Here is a 24,860-nt window from a genome sequence, read left to right as displayed (position 1 = left end):
GCAGAAAAATAGGCCCACAACATTAAAGGTCCAGCATATTTAACCGTGGGCATGGGGTACTTTTTATCCATGTGTGCACCAAACCCATCTGGTGGGTTTGCTGACAAAAAGTTTTATTTTGTTTTATCCGACCATAGAAGCCGGTCCCATTTGAAGTTCCAGTCTTGTCTGACAACTGAATATGCTGAAGATTGGTGGATGAGAGCAGAGGATTTTTCTTGAAACCCTCCCAAACCACTTGTGGGGATGTAGGTGCTGTTTGATCATTTTTTAAGGCTTTCTGATACTCAAGACTCAACCAATCTCTGCTATTTTCCAGCTGTGATCCTTGGAAGTCTTTGGCCACTCAAACTTTCCTCCTCACCATGCATTAGGACGATTTAGACACTCGTCCTCTTCCAGGCAGATTTGTAACATCTTTAGTTGATTGGAACTTCTTAATTATTGCCCTAATAGTGGAAATGGGGATTTGCTTTAGCTATATATTTCCTTATAGCCACTTTCTATTTTGTGAAGCTCAACAATCTTTTGTTGCACATTAGAACTATATTGTTTGGTTTTACTCATTGTGATGAATGATTAAGGGAATTTGGTCTTTGTGTTTTCTCATGTTTATACTCCTGTGGAAAGGAAGTCATGGCTGCAAAATATCATGTTTATGATCACCCTGGTGTGCTTAAAAATATATATAAATATGAATGGGAATATACTTCAGAGATATCTTATTCATAAAAAAAATTCTAGGGGTGCCAACAATTGTGGCCAATGTGTTTTGTAGAAAAACATTTATTTCATAATGTGATTTTCCCTCCACTTTCAATTTTTTTCCTCAATTTGTTCTTCCTCCTGATGCCGGGTACATCTGCTATTCTCTGTCACTCATTACATGAAATGGCCACAGCTGACAAAATTCTCTGATTTATCTGATATTGTTTTATTTATTTATTTATTTATTTGTGCAGTGTAAACATTGATTACTCTGCACAGATATGAATGTTGCCTCAAATTGTGTGGATGTCAAAGTGACTGGACTATTTTGCTTGGTGGATGATTGAAATCTTTGGTTCTGTAAGTAATGTAAGGCTTGATTTTCCTGCTAAACAAAAACTGAGATAAAGCGTCCTGCAATAAAGCGTATCTGGAGAGAAGATCTTAAAAGAATAACAAGGGGCAACGCCTTGCCCCCACTCCAAAAGGACAGCGCCTCCCCCCACCACACACACACACACACAAACTCTCCTTCCCCCTGCCTCAAGTCACTGAAAGTTATTCAAAACATATAATGTAACTTGTGTATCTGTTGTTTTTCCCTTTTCATGTTTGGTATCATTTAATTTGTCTCAGTGCGATTGGTAAAACGGTCTCAATTTCACAGCAGTCACTAGAATTATGAAGAAGATGGAAAATTAAGGAAAATTCTGTCCTCTTTTTGGGTGGTGTCTCTTCTTCTCTCCCCCCAAAACAGGTGCTGGTATAGTAAATATTTACAACCCTTTTGTTCTGGTTCTGGTATAAAAGGTAAAGAGCAAAGCAGTCAGGGGGGATCATCTGTAGGAGAGGCCCCCCAGAGATGGGTGAATGTCTGAGGACATTCACCCATCACTGTGTATATATGCATTTCTTTGAGTAATTGATGTTATGCATTTATCATTTCTGAATTGGCTTTAATTGGTTATGTGTGTAATTGACACGATACACTGTTACCTGACAAATAAAATGTTATATTTGATTTGCTCTGGATTCTCCTGATATCATTATTACCAGTAAATTATGGGAGGCTAATGCTACCGTAAATCTGTGTCCAGGGTAAAACAAACTGAAGGCGCATGAATGAAGGAGCAGTAGGCACTTCATCTGAAGACCTTTTGATTTCTGTTTACCACTGATTTAGCAAGTTGTATGGAAGTGGCTAAATTAAAATACACTTTTGTTCGAGTGAGCAGTAGGCAACCGACTAAAGGTATTAGCCAACTTATTACACCCTCTGACGAAGATCAGACTGGCGAGTTTATGTCCGTGAGTTTACCGCGAAATCCCGGGGCGAGTATCTCTGTGCGGCATCGGGTCCCTAATGACTGAACAATTGACATATGGAATATCCAGAATCATCAAATATCTAAACTAATGCATAACTAATGATGAATTTCTAATTGGAAACACAACCTAAGTGTAAGAATCGTTTGAAATTGGAGTCAGATTAAACGAGTGAAATTAAGTGAACTTCATAGAGACGCTGAAAAGACATACACGCTTAAACCTTCCCTGTCCTGTGGGAAACCGTCATTGGACCCATTAGGCGGGCCTTACAGTAACCACCCAAAACAACATCTTGACCATGGTTCACGCTGTGGCACTTTTTCACAAGCAAAAACCTCTCCCATTTTCTTAATAAGAGCTGATGAGTTTGGGGTTCGAATAATCAAGGTTTCAGTATCATGCTGACGTTCTTTCCAGCGCAGTGTGACTATTAGTCACTCACACACTGCTTCTCCAGCCAGCTGCTCAATATTGCATTACACGACTGCACTGTCTAGGTATGTATGTATATTGTTGAGTCAGAACAAAAGGCTTGTTATTATAACCCTTAAACTTTTTATATGCCATTTATATTCTCAACAGCCCAATGTTTTCTTACCCAGCTTGTCTGATTATGTTGTTTTCCCCTCAGCTTTATGATGTTATTCATGCATTTCCATAAAGAAACTCCCTGCAAGATGATGAAAGATGTGAAATATATGATGAAAGATACAGCAATATGTTCACTAAAATAGGCCATTTTAACAATAAACCTGGAACATGACCATTGTCCAAAACCACTTGTCCTGTAGAGTCATGGGTGCTGGAGAGACTATCCCAGCATCTGTTATATTATATTATATTATAAAATAACACTTTATTTCGATAGTCCACTTTAGACATTCTACTAACTATGAGTTATTTTGCAACTACATGCCAACTAGCTGTCAATAGAGTATTAGTAGAGTGTCTGCTTAATATCTGCTAACGCTTTATTTTGATGCTTCCAACAGACATTCTACCGACTATTAGTAAATTTGCAACTACATGTTAACTTATTCCACTAACCCGAACCCTAGCCTTAACCTAACAGTCTACTAGCAGTCGACTGCAGTCTACTAATACTCCAATGAGAGTTAGCTGACATGTAGTTGCAAAGTTATTAGAATGTCTAAATAATTAGAATGTCTAAAGTGGACCATCAAAAGCTTATTTGTGTGTAACCTACAGTATATACAGTGGGTACGGAAAGTATTCAGACCCCCTTTGTCTGAACGCTCTTTGTTATATTGCAGCCATTTGCTAAAATCATTTAAGTTCATTTTTTTCCTCATTAATGTACACACAGCACCCCATATTGACAGAAAAACACAGAATTGTTGACATTTTTTGCAGATTTATTAAAAAACAAAAACTGAAATATCACATGGTCCTAAGTATTCAGACCCTTTGCTGTGACACTCATATATTTAACTCAGGTGCTGTCCATTTCTTCTGATCATCCTTGAGATGGTTCTACACCTTCATTTGAGTCCAGCTGTGTTTGATTATACTGATTGGACTTGATTAGGAAAGCCGCACACCTGTCTATATAAGACCTTACAGCTCACAGTGCATGTCAGAGCAAATGAGAATCATGAGGTCAAAGGAACTGGCTGAAGAGCTCAGAGACAGAATTGTGGCACAGATCTGGCCAAGGTGAGTGACCCGACGGAAGCCTCTCCTCAGTGCAAGACACATGAAAGCCTGCATAGAGTTTGCTAAAAAAACACCTGAAGGACTCCAAGATGGTGAGAAATAAGATTCTCTGGTCTGATGAGACCAAGACAGAACTTTTTGGCCTTAATTCTAAGCGGTATGTGTGGAGAAAACCAGGCACTGCTCATCACCTGTCCAATACAGTCCCAACAGTGAAGCATGGTGGTGGCAGCATCAAGCTGTGGGGGTGTTTTTCAGCTGCAGGGACAGGACGATTGCAATCGGAGGAAAGATGAATGCGGCCAAGTACAGGGATATCCTGGATGAAAACCTTCTCTAGAGTGCTCAGGACCTCAGACTGGGACGAAGGTTTACCTTCCAACAAGCACACAGCTAAAATAACGAAGGAGTGGCTTCACAACAACTCTGTGACTGTTCTTGAATGGCCCAGCCAGAGCCTTGACTTAAACCCAATTGAGCATCTCTGGAGAGACCTAAAAATGGCTGTCCACCAACGTTTACCATCCAACCTGACAGAACTGGAGAGGATCTGCAAGGAGGAATGGCAGAGGATCCCCAAATCCAGGTGTGAAAAACTTGTTGCATCTTTCCCAAAAAGACTCACGGCTGTATTAGATCAAAAGTACTGAGCAAAGGGTCTGAATACTTAGGACCATGTGATATTTCAGTTTTTCTTTTTTAATACATCTCCAAAATGTCAACAATTCTGTGTTTTTCTGTCAATATGGGGTGTTGTGTGTATATTAATGAGGAAAAAAAATGAACTTAAATGATTTCTGCAAATGGCTGCAAATAACAAAGCGTGAAAAATTTAAGGGGGTCTGAATACTTGCCGTACCCACTGTATATTCAATTATGAATAAATGCCTTATTTTCTTAATGTAAAGGCTTTATGTTGCATTTCCAGCAGCTTGTGTGATTGATGTTGTGTGTTGATGTTTTGATTGTGTACATGTGTACATATTATTGTGTATCACCATCAGAACATGAAACACGTTTAAAGAATAAACCAGAGCCTGGAAGGAAATTCCAGAAAATACAGCAGCTTTTCTCAGAGCAGGACAGTTATGCTGTTAATAATAACTTTTGCTCCTCACCTTGGTATTTCCTCCTATTCTGGAATATGAGTCCGTAATTATGATCCAGAAAACCGCTGTGACCTGAAAAACAGACTGCTGTGACTCAGAACTATGTTGGGAAGAGGAAAAAAACTTGTCAGTAGCATTAGCCATGAAGAAAAAGTATCAATAGTTTTATTTTTATGATGATCATAATCATGTCAAAATGCAGCTATGAATGAATGAATGAAAATTGAATAACTGAATTCCATCCCTACACTAACAAAAACTACCATGTTATCAAATTTGGGTAAGTTACTCTAAAAAAATTACTACTAAATTACATATCTTACATATAAGAGTGTGATTAGATTACTGTCTAATGTCTAAAGAGTATTGGGTTACTTATTACTTTCTAAACCCCATATCAACCTCCACCAGCTGAACAATACAATGATAGACACAAAACTGCACTTTTGATTCTTTTAAATAAACAATATGCAACTGCATAAATTATTATTGAACTGGCCAGTGTGTAAAGGGAGAAGGTTACATAAAAAAGTTATGTTAAAATATATGTTTTTAATGTTAAATTCACTATTGTTTTATATAGAATTGTTCTATAGTCGAAACAATATTTAATGCAATTACATTAATTAACTGTATAAGTTAGAGAAAAAATAAGAGTAGTCCCTTACTTTACTTTTTCATGGGAAAATAATTAGTAAACTTAGTAATTAATTACATCCAACAGTAATACCATATTGTTTTGGGCATACACCATACAGTACCATATTCTTTGAAGTACTGTTGAGTGTCATCTAAAATCAACGGTAATCAGTTCCATGATGTGGGTGTGTGTGTGTGTGTGTATATATATATATATATTTATATATATATATATATATATATATATATATATATATATATATAAAAGTCTGGATGTCCTGTAAAGAGCACATTCAGGGCTTAAATATGGCTTCTGTTATGATGCAGGACATCGACTTTATGCATGTCCACTGTAGAGGACAACAGGACTTAAATCATGCATCAGGAATTTTGGGAGACACAAGTGAATAGCAAAATAAATAATATCCTCCTGAGACCCAGAAAGAAAAGGTTTGTTTTGTTTTTTTGTTTAGAGCATAAGAAACAAATGAGAGAAAGAAAAAAAAAAACATTTTTGAAAAATTGTATTTTGTTCATATGTTATGCTATGACCTCTGTAGTGGACACCAGGACTAAGTTGTTTAAAAATAAAAATGACATGAAATGACATGACATAGGCAAAAACAATTTTTTATTTTATTTTTATTCACCAATCAATTTTTAGGCTTCAGGATTGTATTTATTTATTTATTTATTTATTTATTTATTTATTTATTTATTTATTTATTTTTTACCAAACTTTGTTTAAAGATGATTGTCAACTATATGAAAAATATAATGGAATCAATTGATATAACATTTTACTTTATGCAATATGTGGGTAAAATAGCCATACATGGGTTTTCCCATTCAATACAATGCATCTATACACTGTATCTAATTTGCATATTAATGTGTTCTTGGGGCAACATAATGAAAAAAGAAGTGTAATAATGGGAGTAATAATTGGCTACATTTTCATAATAATATCTAATAATTATTAGGAATATATATATATATATATATATATATATATGATAGCCTAACATCACCATACCATAGCACTGCAACAAGGGAAGTGGGCTGGACATCATGCATCATTTCAGAAGGCTATGATTGATATACTAGTATTAGTTCTTGTTAATAGTTTTATTTTTTATGTTTTCATTTTAGATTTATGTTTAGTTTAAATATTATTGTATTTTAAAAAAAATGGCCAAATAAAATCCCAGTCACATCAACTTGTCGTGTTTGGTAGAAAGTTCAATGTATTTGTGAGTTCAATTGTCATAAATTGTGTGTAGTTAGGCTGCTGTCTATGTTTGAGTCTGTGCTGTCACAGAAGGCTGTAGGCAGCTCTCGTGTGTTGAGACGCAGCCCAGTGAGTTCAGCGTGATTCTGTGAGTGCGCGCGAGTGAAACGCCAGCAGGGCAACAAACACAAAGGCGGACGCAGTAAGTTAATAAACTTATTAAACTTTGTAGAGCACTTTTGTTTTTCAGATTGTGTTGTTTCCTTCGTACAAACACTGAGGCATTAGGTTATAATTTATTGTAGCTACAATTAATGGAGTTACAAACAGTCTCGTGAGCCTCACTGGAAGTTGGAACTTTTTGATTCTATCACTGCACTGGCAGAAGTAGTTTACATTTACATTTCGATATCCTGCTATAAAATGTATTTTTTTCCCCCTGAACGAGTAAGATTGAGTTAATACTCTGTGTTCATTATTTGTTTTTTAGAGACGGCTAGTCATGTGATGTGCGTGTATTTACAGTCGGAAGCATGTATGGTTGTTATAAATGAATATAGCTGTGATTTGATGATGAATGGACAATGTAGGTGACGTTCTCAATGAACTCGTTTCACATGAAACGCCCCTTGTGATATTTTACTATATTAGCTTGCGATAAATGATCTGAACACAGCTAAAGATTTGAGTCTGTTTTATCAGTATTGTGCTCCATTATGCTACTCATACTTGGAATGTAGTGTGTAGTATTTAAAGCATGGAAAACTGCAGTGTGCTTGAGTAGATCCTACTTGTTGAGGATGAACCACTGATGTCAACCGCAGTCTTAAAGGGTTAGTTCACCCAAAAATGAAATTCCTGTAATTAATTATTCACCCTCACGTTCCAAACCCGCAACCATCGTTCATCTTCGGTACACAAATTAAGATATTTTTGTTGAAATCCGAGGTTTTTTAATATTATTATTTTATCTCCTATAGAAAGCAACAAAATTACCACATTCAAGGTCCAGAGAAGTAGTAAAGACATTGTTAAAATTATTAAAGATTTTTGCAGTAAAATATCCAAAAACCACTATGCCAGTGTTATATATTTTGTTCAGCTGAGTACTTGCAATATCCCAGATGTTTGCAACTCTTTGTAAATCGTGAGAAAATTGCAATTTTAACTTTTCAAATTTCAGTGTGTGAGGAGTCGCCTGTCAATTGCGTCATACCCGTGTTACCCTCGGTTTCTGGTTTCATTTTGTAGAAACCATGGAAACACCAAAGATGCTTTAATATAAAACACGTTTTAATAGACAATGGAACAACTGTTTTAATACATTTATAGACAGAAAACGAATTGTTGTTATATAGCTCAACACGTTTAATCTTATTGTTTAAAATAAATCAAATTTTCTTCATTTTTTTGTGAGTACCGTGCTTTACCATGCCTCAGAGAAAAACACTATTTTGTGAAGTAGCTAACATAGCATAATCAAATGCAGCTTTATTTATAGTAACAGTAATACAGACTTTTCTCCATCATACAATACGTTTTAAAATTAACTGCATGCCATTTGTCAACACATGCCATCCAGCATTTATTATGATATTCTAAAATCGATCTATCTTACTGCAGTGTGTCTCAAACAAGTGTCTCACAGCAGCCACCGAGCGAATGCGGAGAGTAACGTTATAACATAATTTTAAACACACTTAAATGTATCTAATATGATAAACAGAGCTGGGTTACCTCATACTCATGACCGGAAAAGCGGAAGCAGTGCCGGCAATTGTGGCATAGTAAAAGTTCCGCTGCTCATGAGGCGTGTGTTGCGCAATCGCTCCAGCGGCCTCGTTCAGCTCCCACAACGCTCGGTCCTGCTCTGCTTCACACTACAATGACGCATCCATGAACATGAACATAGGCATCTAGCGACCTCTAGCGGACAAAATTCTTACGTACTGCACCTTTAATGCTATGGAACAATGTGAATACTTTTTGCGCATAAAAACAAAACAAAAAAATGACTTTAACAATTTGAGCTGTTGTCATGCACATTTGACGTAGTGAACGCAGTGCAGGCTTCTGTGTTCTATGTTCGAACACTGACTCATTATTGGCCGGCTCCTGCGTCAGCATCACACGTTTGCGTCATGCTGCTCACGTGTACAGCTTCAGCCAATACTGAGCCGGTGTTTGGACATAAACACGGAAGCCTGCACTGCCTTCACTGTCAACTGCGTGTGACAACAGTTCAAATTGTTAAAGTCGTTGTTTTTTGTTTTGTATTCTCGACGCTTCAAAACCTTAACGTTGAACCACTGTAGTCATGTTGACTATTTTAACAATGCCTTTACTACTTTAGACCATAAATGTGGTAATTTAGTTGCTTTCTATGGGATATAAAAAAATAAATAAAAAAAAAAACTCTCAGATGTCCTCAAAAATATCTTAATTTGTGTTTTGATGATATACAAAGGTCTTACGGGTTTGGAACAACATGAGGGCGAGTACATAATCACAGAAATTTAATTTTTGGGTGAACTTACCCTTTAATTTGTGCTCTATGACTTACTTGATTGAACTACTGCAATTTAGGATTTTTTGGGGGGTTTTTTTGCTGTTCATATATCAGAAAGCAGAATATTTAAAGTGTACTGTGCAGTATGCATTTTGTTTAAAACTTTCTTAAAGTCCGCATTGATAATGGAAGTTGTGACAGTGTTTTCTTCCCTATTGTGACATTTAGTGAAACAGCTTCTCAAATGAGAACAAATGTAGGGCTTGATTTTGTCTATGAGCAATTGGTTGGATGGTTGTGGTTTGCTATTGGTCGATCTCATGTGAGTGACAGGTTGCCCTGCCCTCGCACCAGTAAACACATCAGAGAAGAGAAGAGATGTTAGGGAGGGAAGTTATTTTGATTAAAGATTATGAGGCACATGAATTAAAAAACAAAACAAAACAATGAAGTGCAGTGCACAGATAAATCTTTTATAATATACACTGCAATATTCTATAAAAATAATAATTTGTGTATATATATTTATTTTATTTAGATATAATAATTTATATCTATATAATAATTAGATGTCAAAATTGTGGTTTACATTAATTCCAGATCATTCATCACTGTCAAAAAATTAAAGTCAAGTCGAACACATTGCATGATGGGATACAGTATTCCATGCATATTTCTAGAATATACTGCATACTTTGACATATGTCTTTAATCTTTCCAGTATCTCATTTGTTCAGAAAATTAAGAGTAAGAGTAGTATGCTAGCATGCAATACCAAACATCCTTTCAAAATGTGTCGCGATTGTTGTGTTGTGAGTTCAAATGGATCTGCGACTAAAATTGCTGTATGCTGCCAGGCCAGTAGTTGGCAATGTCACTCTGTAAAGAAACTACGGCTGACCGTCAGTAAAGCCGGTTCCCTGATCACCGCTAAATTGCCATCACCTGCTTTCAAATGGAGCGGCATAGACAGAGCCGTAGTTCACTGACAAGCCATGCAATATCGCGTTCATAACGCAGATGAATCGCCTTCGATATTGAACGTGATATTGCGTGGCTTGTCAGTGATCTACGGCTCTGTCTATTAAATGCCGCTCCATTTGAAAGCAGGTGATGGCGATTTAACGGTAATCATGGAACCGGCTTTACTGACGAAATGCGAGTGACAATCGCATGCGATGTATCGGTCAGCCCTAAAAGAAACACAACATGCCTATAGACTGAACTAATACACATGCACATGATGTCACTGTTTTCACAAATTCACTTTTTTGCAGTTTACACGGAGATGATAATGGTATTGTTTTTAAAAACTTGCACTTTGAAACCCATTTTCAAAAGCTTGCGTTTTCAGGCCCCCAAAATGCTGTTGTCATGTAAATTGAAGGTGCTCTAAGTAATCCTGGGTGGAGTAACTTCCTGTTGACGTTCGAAGTGTTGTCAAACAAAACAGAGGCTAGACCCTCCCTCCTCCTCCTCCTCCCCCTCCCCTCTGTGCTTCCTGAAACAGTAATGAATGCGCATTTAAAATCATTCTTGTCGTGTCCAGGCTGCAACAGTTTGTTTTTATTGCCGTTTTCGGAGCTTGTGGCGACTATAGAGACCGCGTTTTTTTACAGTGTGTTCAGGGGACAGGCAGCTAGCGGATAGTGAGGAGATGTTTGCTGTATGTGACAAAAAATGTTTTGGCCTAAAAACGCGTGACATCACTTAGAGCACCTTTAACAGCCAAAGTGCATAAAAGTTTTCATTTTTTTTGGTTGTAAATGGCCCCTTAGATGTGTGTTTTATCTTATTTAACTGTAATCATGATAGTTGCGCTGTAATAATAATCTCTGCACCATGCTATTGTCACATCTTTCACAATTTATACCCGCAAACAACTGCATACAAAACACTCTTGTTAAAATGTATTAAAAATGCTGTAGCCTCAAATCATTTTTACTGCATTTATTTATTTACCTTATTCCCTGTTCTCAGTGCCATTCGAATTAAACATACACTCCTTCGGATTGGAATCTCATTTGGTGGAATACTCTGATGTTCACTTCACTGAGCATTTACTTTCAAATGGAACACATTTCCAGACTGTGCTGAAGTAAGCGATGTGATTATGTACTGGATGCGAACTGTATTGCATATTTTAGCAGCCAGTAGTGTGAGTTGTTGTGGTGCAAAGCCCTAGACTCTGAGGCAATTCCCTGCCCGCACTGCTGGGCTAGATAGGAATGTGTGGCTTTGACTTTTTTGCACGACAGACAACCTTTGAAAAGGCCATAACAAAGACTGAGAACTCAGATATCTTACATTGCTTTCCCAAAGCTGAGATTGGTTCAGGAAGGCGAATCTGTCTGCATTCTCGATCATAACAAAGCCAGTGTGTTAAGTGATGTCTGCCTTTGTCCTCGAAACACTGCTCCTAAGTTCTGTCTTGCTGTGGTTATATTCTTCCTCCAAGAGCTGTCTCACATTCTCCAAGCCCTTCATTCCTCAGCTGTAAGTGTTGCTCACAAGAGCATGTTCTCGGTTAGAGCCGTTCCTGGAGAACTTTGTGGTTTGGATGCCATTGTCAAAACTGAGGTTAAAGTGATGTCAGGACAAAAATGCCTCAGCAATGTCTGTGGGAGGCTGTTTGCTCATGACCTCCAAGCATTTGGCTAGATCATGCTGAATGAATCTTGATTAATTTACATGATACCCATCTACGTGATGGTGCCATGACTCTTAGGATAGTTACCAAAAATAGACCGTGCTGTACTGAACCCACCACAAATGTGACGATTTCTATTGACGCTACAGACTGAAGTATCTCAAGGTTGGCTTCTATTTTGATTCCCTAACTAATATTCAACAGGGTTGTTGTGTCTCTCTATCTCTTCTAGTGGGCACATCACTAATAGTCTTGAGTGATTATGAAAAAAACAAAAATTTAATTTGTCTGTCTTCATCTGTTGGGCTCAGTGTTTTGGGAAGTCTAGATGGTTCCACCCCAGTTCTGCCATATTTTCCCCTCATAAAATCCACCAAACTTTGAGTCTTGTCATGCAACAGCACTCTAATAAAAGTCAGTAAAAACAGGGCCCATTGAACTTTAACGTGAAGGAATTTTTCATATTGATTTTTTTATATATGTATTTTGAATGACGCGTTGCGTTGTATTTTAGGGTTAAAGGAATTTTTTTTTTCTTACTGTTAATAAGAGCTTTTTCCAATTAGGAAGAAGTATAAAATGCAGTTTTACATGTTCTAAAAATATTTGCTGCATCTGAAATCACATACTCTCTTGAGTATGTACTTTTTTTTAAAGGTGCTCTAAGTGATGTCATGCGTTTTTAGGCCAAAACATTTTTGTCACATACAGCAAACATATCCTCACTATCCAGTAGCTGCCTGTCCCCTGAACACACTGTAAAAAAACACGGTCTCTGTAGTCGCCACAAGCTCCGAAAACAGCAATAAAAACAAACTGGTGCAGCCTGGACCACAAAACATAATAAAATTGCTCCAGCCAATAACCGTCAAGAATGATTTTAAATGCGCGTTCTTGACTGTTTCAGGAAGCACGGAGAGGAGGGGGAGGAGGAGGAGGGGAGGGTCTAGCCTCTGTTTTGTTTGACAACACTTCGAACATCAACAGGAAGTTACTCCACCCAGGACCACTTAGAGCACCTTTAATAAGTAGTTTGTATGCGCTAAAAAGTATGTTTTATATAGTATGAATGTGTGTGTAATATAAAGTGCTTTTGCACCACATAGTTATAGGAACTAAGTTATAGGAACTAGCCACTAGGGATAGTTCCCCATGAACCAATTTTCCCCTGGGCTATTTTCCTGGTTGCAATCGCACCAGAAATAGGAACTCTGAAGCGACCAATAGTGGTGTCATTTAAGCACGGTATTCACAAATGTGAATTGTTTTGCATGCGTGTGACCAATCAACGTATACTTACGCCACTGATAGTTCCTATAGCTCTGCCAGGTTTAGACCCTACTCTGAAATAGGAGCTAGTTTTGTTCCCCCAAATGGATGTATTCTCTATAGGGCTGGGGGATATACCGCATACAATTGTCACACGCATTTCGTCAACAAAGCCGGTTCCCTGATTACCGCTAAATCGCCATCACCTGCTTTCAAATGGAGCGGCATTTAATAGACAGAACCATAGTTCACTGATAAGCCACGCAATATATTATTTTATATATATTATTTTAAGATATTTGTGTGGCTTATCAGTGAACTACGGGTCTGTCTATTAAATGCCGCTCCATTTGAAAGCAAGTGATGGCGATTTAGCGGTAATCAAGCAACCGGCTTTGCTGACGAAATGCACGTGACAATTGCATACGATATATTCCCCAGCCCTAATTCTCTAACCAATCCTGTCATGGGTGGGCAGGGCTTTTCTCCACTGACTTGCTATGATGTTCAAAGCATTTCTAAAGATGCTGATTTTTAGAAGGTAGCTGTTTGACTCTGAGATGGTGAAAGGGAACATGGTTTGTGTAACATTAGCAACACATTACAGTGCTTCCCACACATAGACTTTACTTGGGCGGGCCGCCCACGTATAATAACGGCCACCCAAGTATATTTGGAGACACATTTTTGCTTTTATTATTTTTATCCTCTTATACTTTTATATCCGCGCAAGATAATGAAACCATCCGCGATCGAATAACTAGTCGTTTCGTACCTGCTCGTTATGTGTGCGTCAGAACTGTTTACTCCCGCTAGCATTCCCACGGGCGCTGCATGTTGCAAAGTCACAAGGCGGCGCTGTTGCGCGTTCTACAAGCTTGCGCAACAGTGCCTCAGACTGCTTCAAAGTTATTGTTAATCAATGAAAAGCGCAGATTTATGTCAAGCGATTGCTAATGAACTCAAGTTGATGAATTATTACAAAGTCTACTTCATGGCCTTTATATAAAATGTTTTAGGCGATTTTAAGAATCTGTAGGATTAGCCTGCAATAGTACACACATTTCAAAATAAGAGTCCCGGTGTATTTCGGGCTTGTTTACAATTAAAAGTCACACGCTAAGTTTTTTTTTCTTTTTCTTTTGGGCATTATTGGTATTTTGGTTACACAATAAATTGTATTTAATTTGATTTCCATTTAATTCATAGTAAATTATTGTAGTCTCCCCCACAGGAAGAAAAGACTAAGAACATTATTTGACACGTATATTATTCATTTTATAAATTTTACTAGTAAAATCTGTGTTCCATTCACTTAGAGAGACACTATATAACAGCAAGGAGAACATATGAAAAGGTGAACCATTTAAATGCTGTAATTTTGCATAATTTACAATGCATAATAATGCATAATATTAGTATTTAATTAAATGCAATATGCTATGTAATTAAAATTAATTTCAATAAATAAAAATACTGTTAAAAATCACACATTATTTGTTTGTCACATGTAGTAGACTATTTTTGTGCCGTGGGTAATAAAAGGATTTTTCGCCCGGCTACCGCCGCAAGTATATTTCAAACCTGTGGGAAGCACTGCATTATTAGCTGTTAAGCAAAATGCTAATCATTTGTTGTAGAGAATGATACATAAAATGCATTACCATTCTGATACATGGACTTGTAGACGACCCTGTATAATTCGCACTACCTCTTCTTCTGATGAAACAGTTTCTGTCTGAATTCTTGCCTTTGTGTAGTGTTTACTACAGTTGAGTGAGTGGATCAGGTATCAGGTCTGAGCTGCTGTGACTGAGTGGAGGCAGGGGCTAATTTACATATTCATGAATCCGCATGTACTAAATGAAGCAAAAGTTACGTTCAATCTATTTTAAGGCATGAAGAAATTTTCAAAGGACAAAAAAAAAAACATTTAAATAAGTCATTTGAGTTTTAAGGGACAAAATTATTGACTGCAGGGGGACTTTAATGCTAAACCTGCTGGATCCAGTGATAACTACATGTTACAGATCCTCAAACTTACAGTTAGACAAGATGTAAAAAAAAAAAAAAAAAAAAAAAAAAAACCCACTACTTTTAAGATGCTTTTTGCAACATGAACATTTTGCTAAAGTAAACATCTCCTTTTGTGTTCCATATAAGAAAGAGAGTTTTACAGGTTTGGAACCACTTGACGACAACATTTTCAAACCGGTAGTCTGTCTTTTTAATGTGGTTTTGTAGTACTTCACTGGTTTAGTCATGCTTTATGATCTATGATAAACCAGTGGAGGCTGTAGACTAAACACTCCTGCTCTGACTACACAAACGTGCATTCACCTCAAATGTCCACTCTTGTGAATCTGAATGTTGTGAATATTGTTGCTATTCTCTTAACTGGACTTCATGTTCCTTGCTTTTCTTCAGTGTTTAAAATCTTTCTCTATTGAATGCTGGTAAGGGGTCATATCAACAATCAGCTATTTCTCCCTACTAATTTGTTGTCTGACTCTGAATCACATTAAAATTGCTCTAAATATACTGCAAAGTACAGTATTGTTTTGATATGTCTTCATGTTGTTTTGAAACGGTAAATTTCACATCACTCTGTTGGTTGATTTCATCACTTTTATTTTCACACTGATATTTTGAATGGGTCTGATTAAAAGATCATGTTACATAGAGCCCTTAGGAATTAACATGTTTGCTTGAAGTGTCAGGTTTACTGTGGCATTCAAGTTCCTCCATACTGATTTTTTTTTGAGAGAATTTCCTGTTTAAATATCTTTTGCATAAAGAGTTGTGACGATTTAATGTTAGTTAAGAACATTTCACTTAGGTATTTTTTTACAATGTTTTAAATAAATACTTGAAATACTACACAATACTACTAAAAAGCTAACATAAGAATTAAAATTTTTAAAATATATATTTTTTGCATAATGAGATTATTTCTTGGTTCATATAAAATCATTTGCTCTCTCTCTCTCTCTCTCTCTCTCTCTCTCTCTCTCTCTCTCTCTCTCTCTCTCTCTCTCTCTCTCTCTCTCTCACTCTCACTTCGGTAAATGTCCTGTGTGCAATGCAGGTTGAGTATACAAAAGCATCTGTAAGTGAACACCTGTCTTCATGGTTTGCACTGAAGGAGACCTTTGTACTGCTCCTTTACTCTCCACACTATTGTTCCTCAGGGCTCAGGCAACAAAATACCAGCAAGTTTCAGCAACAGAGATGAGAGATCAGATTTATTGTTTTGCAATGGTGGAATTTGAAGAACCAACCAAACTGTGTTCTCCAGTTGTTAGGTGGATTGTTTTCTACTACAATTCTGCCTCTTGAAACTGAATGTTCCTGATCTTCAGGATATGACTTGTTTAACAGGTGATGTGTTGTAACCTGAGCTTCAGGAATGTCAAAATTCCTCTGTGGACTGGTAACACATTTAGACATTCATAATAAAAGGAACCTTTCACTTATGCATAGAAATGTGTGCAAAGCTCCCTTAAAACCTTATATTTTTTAATAATGTTAGTCATGGTTTCTTGCTCCAACATGGTTTTTGGTAAAGTGTGTAATTTCTGTGCAGCTAGCATCACCAAACAACATTGAAAACATAATGGTTGTTTTCAAACAGGTTTTATAAATGCGTTCTTGTATCAGCCATTGGTTATGGTTAGACAAACAGATAGTTCCGCTCCAAGATCATGCCATTGGTTTGTATTGTGCCACAATGATTTGTTGTCTCTTAAGCTGGGATTAGAATTTATTTTTTTTTAACAATCCTTAAAAATGACACACATATAGAATATATTGCTTCCATGTTTTGTGACACTTACAAAGTCAAATTCCCAGCATGTTCATTTTTTTTTTTTTTTTTTTTTTTTTTTTCCCTGAAATAGATGAATGTGAATCTGGCAATGTTTTATTACATTGGTTGTTGTACATATAAATACATACAGAAATAAAATGTTCGGTGAGTGGCGCTACAAGGTTAAAGGTGTCCTAGATTTAAAAATTGAATGTACCTCGGCATAGTTAAATAACAAGAGTTCAGTACATGGAAATGACATACAGTGAGTTTCAAACTCCATTGTTTCCTCCTCCTTATGTAAATCTCATTTGTTTAAAAGACCTCCGAAAAACAGGCGAATCTCAACATAACACTGACTGTTACGTAACAGTCGGGGTGTACGCCCCCAATATTTGCATATGCCAGCCCATGTTCCCAATATTATGAAAGGCATTAGACAAGGGCAGCCAGTATTAACGTCTGGATCTGTGCAGAGCTGAATCAACAGACTAGGTAAGCAAGCAAGGACAATAGCAAAAAAATGGCAGATGGAGCAATAATAACTGACATGATCATTGATATCATGATATTTTTAGTGATATTTGTAAATTGTCTTTCTAAATGTTTCGTTAGCATGTTGTTAATTTACTGTTAAATGTGGTTAAAGTTACCATCGTTTCTTACTGTATTCACGGAGACAAGAGCCGTCGCTATTTTCATTTTTAAACACTTGCAGTCTGTATAATGCATAAACACAACTTCATTCTTTATAAATCTGTCCAACAGTGTAGCATTAGCCGTTAGCCACGGAGCATATAGCCTCAAACTCATTCAGAGTCAATGTAAACATCAAAATAAACACTGTACTTATGCGATTAGACATGCTGCATGACGAAAACTTTGTAAAAATCCATTTTGAGGGTTATATTAGCTGTTTGAACTTTTTTTTAATGTTGTTTAAGGCAAGCGCGAGCTCTTGGGGCGTGGAGCACCAGATTTAAAGGGCCACACACCCTGAATCGGCTCATTTCTAATTATGCCCAAAAATAGGCAGTTAAAAAAATGAATTAAAAAAATCTATGGGGTATTTTGAGCTGAAACTTCACAGACACATTCAGGGGACACCTTAGACTTATATTACATCTTTTAAAAAAAAGTTCTAGGGCACCTTTAATGCTCTCATTTGAAAATAACGTAGCACCTAAACTAAACCCGACACTAAACCTAACCGATAGTGTTAACAAAAGCAAACATGAGATAATAACTGCATTTGCTGACGCAACAATGCCATTTCAGTTTGCTTCTACAAGTCATTGAGCTATTTTACCGTGACTCATGTTTCACAGGACTCGTACCTGAGTGCAATATTGTACCAGGTGAGCTGCCGAGCAAGTTTACTTCGGTAGAAAAGATACATATAGAGATGCAAATGTCAAAATGTATTAGTTTACAAATCATGCACTATGGTAAAATGCCATGACATGGTATTTTACAAGGAAATAAAATAAGTATATTTATCAATAATCTGTTTCTGTGATCATAGCTCATGTGAAAATGAATTGACCTTGTTGGTGTTTTACTGTCTCTACTGTTCATTTTAGCTGGAAACTGCGTATGTATTGTAGGTAGATACATTGTATGTACATTGTATGTAGATACATTTTTAGAGTAAAAATGTGGGTAGAGGCATGGTTGTATAGATCTCTGAATACAAATAAGATATGGTATGATTAGCTAACCTTTATTTTGCATGAGAAATACAACATAGTTCACGCTTATTCATCAGGGTGCGGCCAAGTTTCTGCTGAATAAGCTTTGAAATGTAAATGTGAGTGGTCATATGCTAATGATACTATGTTTGTCCTGTCATGCAACTTGTCCCAGATCACGAGAGTTATACTATTACTTTTCACAGAGACTTTTGCTTTCACAAAATGGGCAAAACAGGAGGGACGAGACACATCTGGGGGCCACAATAGGTGGAGGTGGGCTATTTTGACTTTGGGTTTCAGCAGTTCACTAAAACCCATGCCCATTTATAACCCACTTGCTGTTTGCCAACAACTTGGGAAATAAGATTATGATGCAGACGCCAAATTTGATCAATTTAATTCTGAATTGAAACAGTAAGGGTGTGTTTTGAGGTCATCATGCCCTCATTTAAGGTCTATCTCTGGGAATGTTCTGTTATTTCTCATGTGGCCTGTTTCCTTAGCAAATGAATGAGTCTTTGTTACATACCCGCTCAGTCGTCCTTGAAATTAGTTTGCCATTGATAGATTGGGAGGATATAACAAAATGTTTTATTTATTTTTGTAGCCAAATGGCAGCAGTTTTTTGCGCTGACTCTGTTTTTAACTACATAAAAGCACGATCTGTTTATTTGAACTGTCTTTTTGCTTGAACATGCAAAGATATCACATGCTCAGCATGTGTTTCCAAGTGATTCAGTGGAGTTTCAAGTGATTCAGCATATGTCTGTCCACTGTGTTATTTTTTCCGTCCAGTAGCGACTTTTTAAAGCAACAGGATGTTTTAAGGTGAGTGACGGTATTTGGATTTAAGAGATGCATTGAGCTTTTCTCTCTCGTGACTTTATTGCAGTACATCTGGGATGGAAATGTTGGTAGTAAAGAAAAAAGAAAAGCATGCACGTTTTCCCCTCCCCCTCTCCTTCTCCGTCTGCGCCTGCCTATCCCTCCTCCCTCTCCGATGGACACGCCGACCGCGACTCCCATAGCCTGTCAGGAAGTGTTATGACTTGCTGCCATAGGTCTTTGTGAGGCAGGCAGGAATGCTGGTGTTTCAGATTAGCCTTGAAGGGTGTGGAGCGAGCACTGCCTGTACTGCTGCGACCGCTGCTGCCTACAGCCCCATTCTCAGTACGCGTCGGGACGGTTTGTCTCTCTTTTTCTCTTTTTTTGCTTCTTCTCATCTCCTCTACATCCCACATTCTCTCATTAACGTTATACACTGGACGAAAGCATTCTCTGTCTGTCTGACTATTTTCCCAGCTGCTCTGCTAACGGCACAGCATCTGTGAAAGACGTATGTTGTTTGAGTTCACATTTGTTGCATCTGTTTGCAGTTTGGAGTGAAGGAAGCAGTTTTGGGGTAACTGGTTGTGTTAACTGAGATTTCAAAGGAGTTTTTTTTCATCTCGTCAGACTGGTAAATCAATTTTTTTTTTTTTTTGTGGTGGAGCACATGCTCAACTTTGTTTTTCAATCAAAGCCCCAAGAAAGCAATTCTGTGGCAGTTTTTTTCTTTGCTTTTGCTTTGTAACTTAACACTGCATAATGGTTTTGACTTTGTTCAATCACTCGTGCAGTGTTGGCAGTCCTTAGAGACACTGAAAATCTAGTGACTAGACAGGATTCTCTGGTTGCTTAGATTTGTGCATGACTCAGTCCCAGGAGGTTAAACTACTCTTTACTCATTTGGGAAGTAAACAAACCTTAGTCAAATTAGACTGGATCTGTGCTTAGATTGTGAAGAAGCTTATTAAAGCATGAATTGTGGAAGAAACGATTCCAACTGGTGATTCAATAAAGGTATGTAGTGCACAGTTCTCAGCGAAAGGGATGCCACAAGGGTGGAGATTTGGCCCATTTGTGTTTTGTCTTTTTCTTAAAAATTCCAGCAATGTTTCCGTGTTGGTCTTCTGAATAGCTGAAGGATGACATCAAATGTAGACCTTGAGAAAATATTGCCCAATAATAGCAGTCCGGTGCTGTCTTTAAGAGTTATTTACACAATAAACATTTTAACCAATATGTAACATTGGCAGGACGTTGACTCATTTTAGAGCACTTTTAGAAGTCTTTAACTTTATGCTGTCCCACCAGGGTGTGGTTGGACAGCTGGCACCACTAATGACATAACTGATTTAAAAAAAAAAAAAAAAAAAAAAAAAAATAGCTGGAGTGACGACTATGGGAATGGATATGTTTACATGCGCTGCGGGTGTGTCCTGAATCATCATGCGTTCTTGTAAGGTAGTAGCTGCTAACAGGAAGATGCATCTTGGGCTCCTTAGTGCTGCAGTGTCTTGATCGCTACCTGTAAGAGCAGATCTCAGGTCAGTTTGTACAGCAGAGCATGATTGAGGCTAGAGCTCTCCATCTGTTCTCAGTTCAGCTGCTGTGGGTGGACTCTGCTTAACAGTTTCTATGTATTTGTGGCCTCGATTCAAACTGTACGCTACCGTAGTGTTCATTGCTGCTCAATGACACGTTGGGCCAATGCCATAATACTGCAATTAAATGGACTATATAAATAATTATAGTGATAACCTGGACAAATATTTACATTTGGTTTTAGTGTATTGTGCTTAGTGTAGGCTTATTCTGTATTGGTGATAAGGTTTTTGCTACACTCTTAAATGTAAAGGTTCTTTATTGGCGTTGATGGCTCCATGAAGAACCTTTAACACCCATGGAACCTTTGCATTGCACAAAAGGTTCTATATAGTGGAAAAGGGTTATTTAGATTAATAAAATTATCTTCACGCTAAGAAAAAAATGGAAAAATATACTGAAATATTCTTTGAGGAACTCGATTGGTTCTTCTATGGCATGACTTTGGAACCTTTATTTTTAAGAGGGTGGTTGTTAGGTCAACTTACACAATTAAACACAAGCAGACTGACTGTTGGACAGATAAGTACTGCATCTGGTGTTCAGATTTGTACACATCTATCATAACTCAGAGATAAAATAACACCCTGATCTTCCAAAGAAACATGTCCAGACTTTGACTTTTGGATTTGTGGATTGGACACTTTCCTTTAGTTTATTTTTTCAGTTTGCAATAACTGGATATGTGACTATTTGCTAGGCTTTTGCTAGCCTCTATTTCCAGTTCGACTCTGCTGTTGACTAAACATAATATCTAGTCCTTTAAATGGATAAAGTAATTTTTCAATCATCGTCATGGCAAAGAATCATGTGATTGCATTGCTTGCATTACAATGAGGTTGCATTCAAAAGGACTTGCCTTGACACGCCCTTTCGAACATAAATTTTGCCCAAATATAGTCTACTCTGTTGCATGCTTGATAGACGTTTGCATGTCATTTGCATGTCTTATCATCATCTTACTGTACAATCCCACTTACAGGTTTCTCTCTTGGAAGACAGGCACCAATGTGCCTTTACCACAATTTGGAAGTCCACACAATAAAGTTTTGTGTTCTCTCCACAGAAGGACACACTTTATTCGACTAAGAGAACTTCAGGTTGTTCTTCGGGGAGATGGCAGGAAAGATATCCAAAGAAGAGCTGGAGGAGTTGCGGGAGGCCTTTGGGAAAGTCGGTAAGTGTTCTTCCTGTCCAACCAGTTTTGTCTACTCTAATCACAACTTGGCATGCCGCTCATATAGGTGTCCTTTTTCCTTTACGTACCTTGTGATTTCTACTGATTTGTCTTTTTCTTTGCATAGATGAAAACAGCTACATCACTGTGCAAAGCCTAAAATTAGGATCTATTTTCAAATGTCTCATTTGGCTTCTAGTTTTAAATGCCATTGATTAGGAAACTCTAGATTTGTGTGTGTGTGTGTGCTATGTAATTGTTTTGTAATGTTGTTATCGGTCCTCCTAACTTCATGTGCAGCATGTTTCCTGACAGTCTGCATTGTTTTTGCTCAGAAAAACCATCTGGGTTTTTCATTTGATTCCATAAAGTTTTTGGCATAACCTGTTGCCTGGCTTTTTAAACTGTCCTTGAGGACTTTTGTCTCCAAACCAGCAACTGTTTACGGTCATATGTATGTGTATATATATTATCCTAGTTTCTCCAATAGATTCAGTTTGAATAGGACTTGGATCTCTTTTTCTATTTGTAGCATTAATTGTGTACTGAACATTTGCCATATTTTGCACACCCAGCTGCAAAATAAGTTTCTTTTGTTCATTTTCAAAGCACAAATGAAGATATATCTGAGAGATCCCTCTACTGACAGTTCATTCACCCAAAACTTTGACGCTTCAAAAAGTTCATAAAGAGATCGTAAATCCATTAGAATCAAGCAGCTTAATTCATGATCGCTTTAATTAACAGATATAATTTAAGCTTTTATTCACATATAAACAGTGATCAATACACAGTCATAAAGCACAACAAATATGGTCAAAGGAAGCTCAAATGTACACACGAGAACAATGTTTGTTTTCACATGTCAAGCAAGTACAGTTGAGATTTTTAGAAATGATTAGATTATTAGATATTAGAATTCAAATATGGAAAAATAAGAATATGCATCTTTATATTGGCACTATGTTATTGTACTTAGATACTAAGATACTTCTGACACTTCAATAACAGGTTAAATAAGCAAAAATAGGACAAAAAGTTTGCTTATTTGGCTCGCAAAAGATCATACAAAAATGTAAAAAAAAAAAAAAAATTCTGACAGGTCTAACTATTTAATTTTCTATAGTGAAAAAACAAAAAAGAAAAGAAAAAAAGCCCAGCAATGTGATTGGTTCTTTTAACTTAAAGGTGGGTCTTCCATGCCCAGCTGCAAAATTATGCGTTTTTTCCTGTCCATGTCTCTGAGTGTCCATCCTCATGCTGGAATGAGTTTTTTTTTTTTTTTTATATATATATATATAAGTATTATAAGTATTTCTTTAAGAGCTTTTCTTTAAGAGTTTGTTGAAGTGGTTTTTAAAGGCTTGGAACATCCGTGTCAGCCACTACCTGGGTTTCAGTATTGCATAGAGTATGAGTATTAATAGATTTACAAAAAGTAAGTCATTAAAGGGGTCATGAACTGCATTTTTAAATTATTTTATGTTTCCTAAGGTGCACTTATAATGTCAGTATGATTTTTACATAAATGTCATAATTTTGAAATAAAAAAGGCCATTTTCTGATTGTAGCCCTCTGATTTGAAGGCTCTGTTGGAAGAGGTGTGTCTGCTGTTAGACTTGAATGTAAATGCCCACTGCTGTGACTGGCTAACATCTTTGTGTATGAAATGGGTATTACATATGGAACTCTCTCAAAAACTTTTACTACGTTTTTACTATTAGGCTGCAGCTGTCTAGATTAACTAATCATGAAAAGTGTTGATTATAGCATTATATTTAGATCTGCTCCTGTCGCATAAAAGGTTGCAGTGATGAGCATGTAGCCGCTGACAGACATGTCTGTTGGGTGCATGAATGCAGTGATTACAATTAACTTGGTTACTGACATGATGGCATTACTATCGGGCCCATATCTTTCTGTAAAAGTCTGTTTACAAAGCCTGCGCCGAAATTGTGACTGATTTACCAAAGAATCCACAGTGAAATGTGCCGAACAACAAATAATGCTCTACTGAGACATTCACATAGTTGAAATTAAATAAGCTCTTTCCTAGCAGTAGGAAACTTTGTCAAGTACTGTTATTTATCGTCCAGTGATCCTGTCTCTCTCTTCTTTTCATCTCACTAATGCGCTAGTGGGCGGGGCCAAAGACGCAATGATGTAAAAGAAGACATTGATCTGATTCTGCAGAGGCAGTCTTTCGCCACATTATTACGTCATGTGACAAAATCCAAAAGAAGTTGTCTTCAGAACTTGGTTTCAATAAAAGCTGTTTTTGGTCTAACGAGGAAGTTTGAGTTCTGAAATTTACAGGATGTTTTTATAGTACAGTGACCTCTTACATGTCAAAATATCAAGGAAAATTTGATTTCTCAGTTCATGACCATAGCGTACTGCATACTGCGATTTGCGATCTGAGACTTCGGTGTATAGGTCTGGTTTTTGAAGTTTGTGGTATTTGAATTATTTTTTTTTTTTTGGTCCTTGATAAGAATGTGCCTCAGACTGCATTCCCCCTTTTATCTGATTTCTCCAGCAGACTGGGCAGAACATTGAAGCCTAAATTGTTGTGCATGTCCTGGTATTGTAATGCGCATACTAGAGAAAACCCAGTGGCTGACAGTTCTTAA

The 24,860-nt window shown here is 37.1% G+C and overlaps 1 protein-coding gene across 4 annotated transcripts in view; it reads left to right on the top strand.

The window, feature by feature from the left end:
* The first annotated feature begins 6,839 nt into the window (after positions 1-6,839).
* The window catches only part of pls3 (plastin 3 (T isoform)), a 36,911-nt gene continuing 18,890 nt past the window's right edge, over positions 6,840-24,860 (top strand). Inside the window, exons 1-2 of one of the 4 annotated variants that reach the window (XM_067383620.1) lie at positions 6,840-6,895; positions 22,117-22,227. In XM_067383620.1, coding sequence (XP_067239721.1) covers positions 22,167-22,227 — 61 coding nt within the window. In that variant the 5' untranslated portion in view covers positions 6,840-6,895; positions 22,117-22,166. Of the gene's footprint in view, positions 6,896-19,432; positions 19,452-19,660; positions 19,809-22,116; positions 22,228-24,860 lie in introns of those variants that run through there. The other 3 variants (XM_067384496.1, XM_067382884.1, XM_067382215.1) reach the window with 3 other exon arrangements.

This window comes from Chanodichthys erythropterus, chromosome 1 (assembly GCF_024489055.1).
Source record: "Chanodichthys erythropterus isolate Z2021 chromosome 1, ASM2448905v1, whole genome shotgun sequence".
NCBI lineage: Eukaryota > Metazoa > Chordata > Actinopteri > Cypriniformes > Xenocyprididae > Chanodichthys > Chanodichthys erythropterus.
Note: the sequence above shows the minus strand (reverse complement) of the source record. Positions and strands in the feature narration are given on the sequence as shown.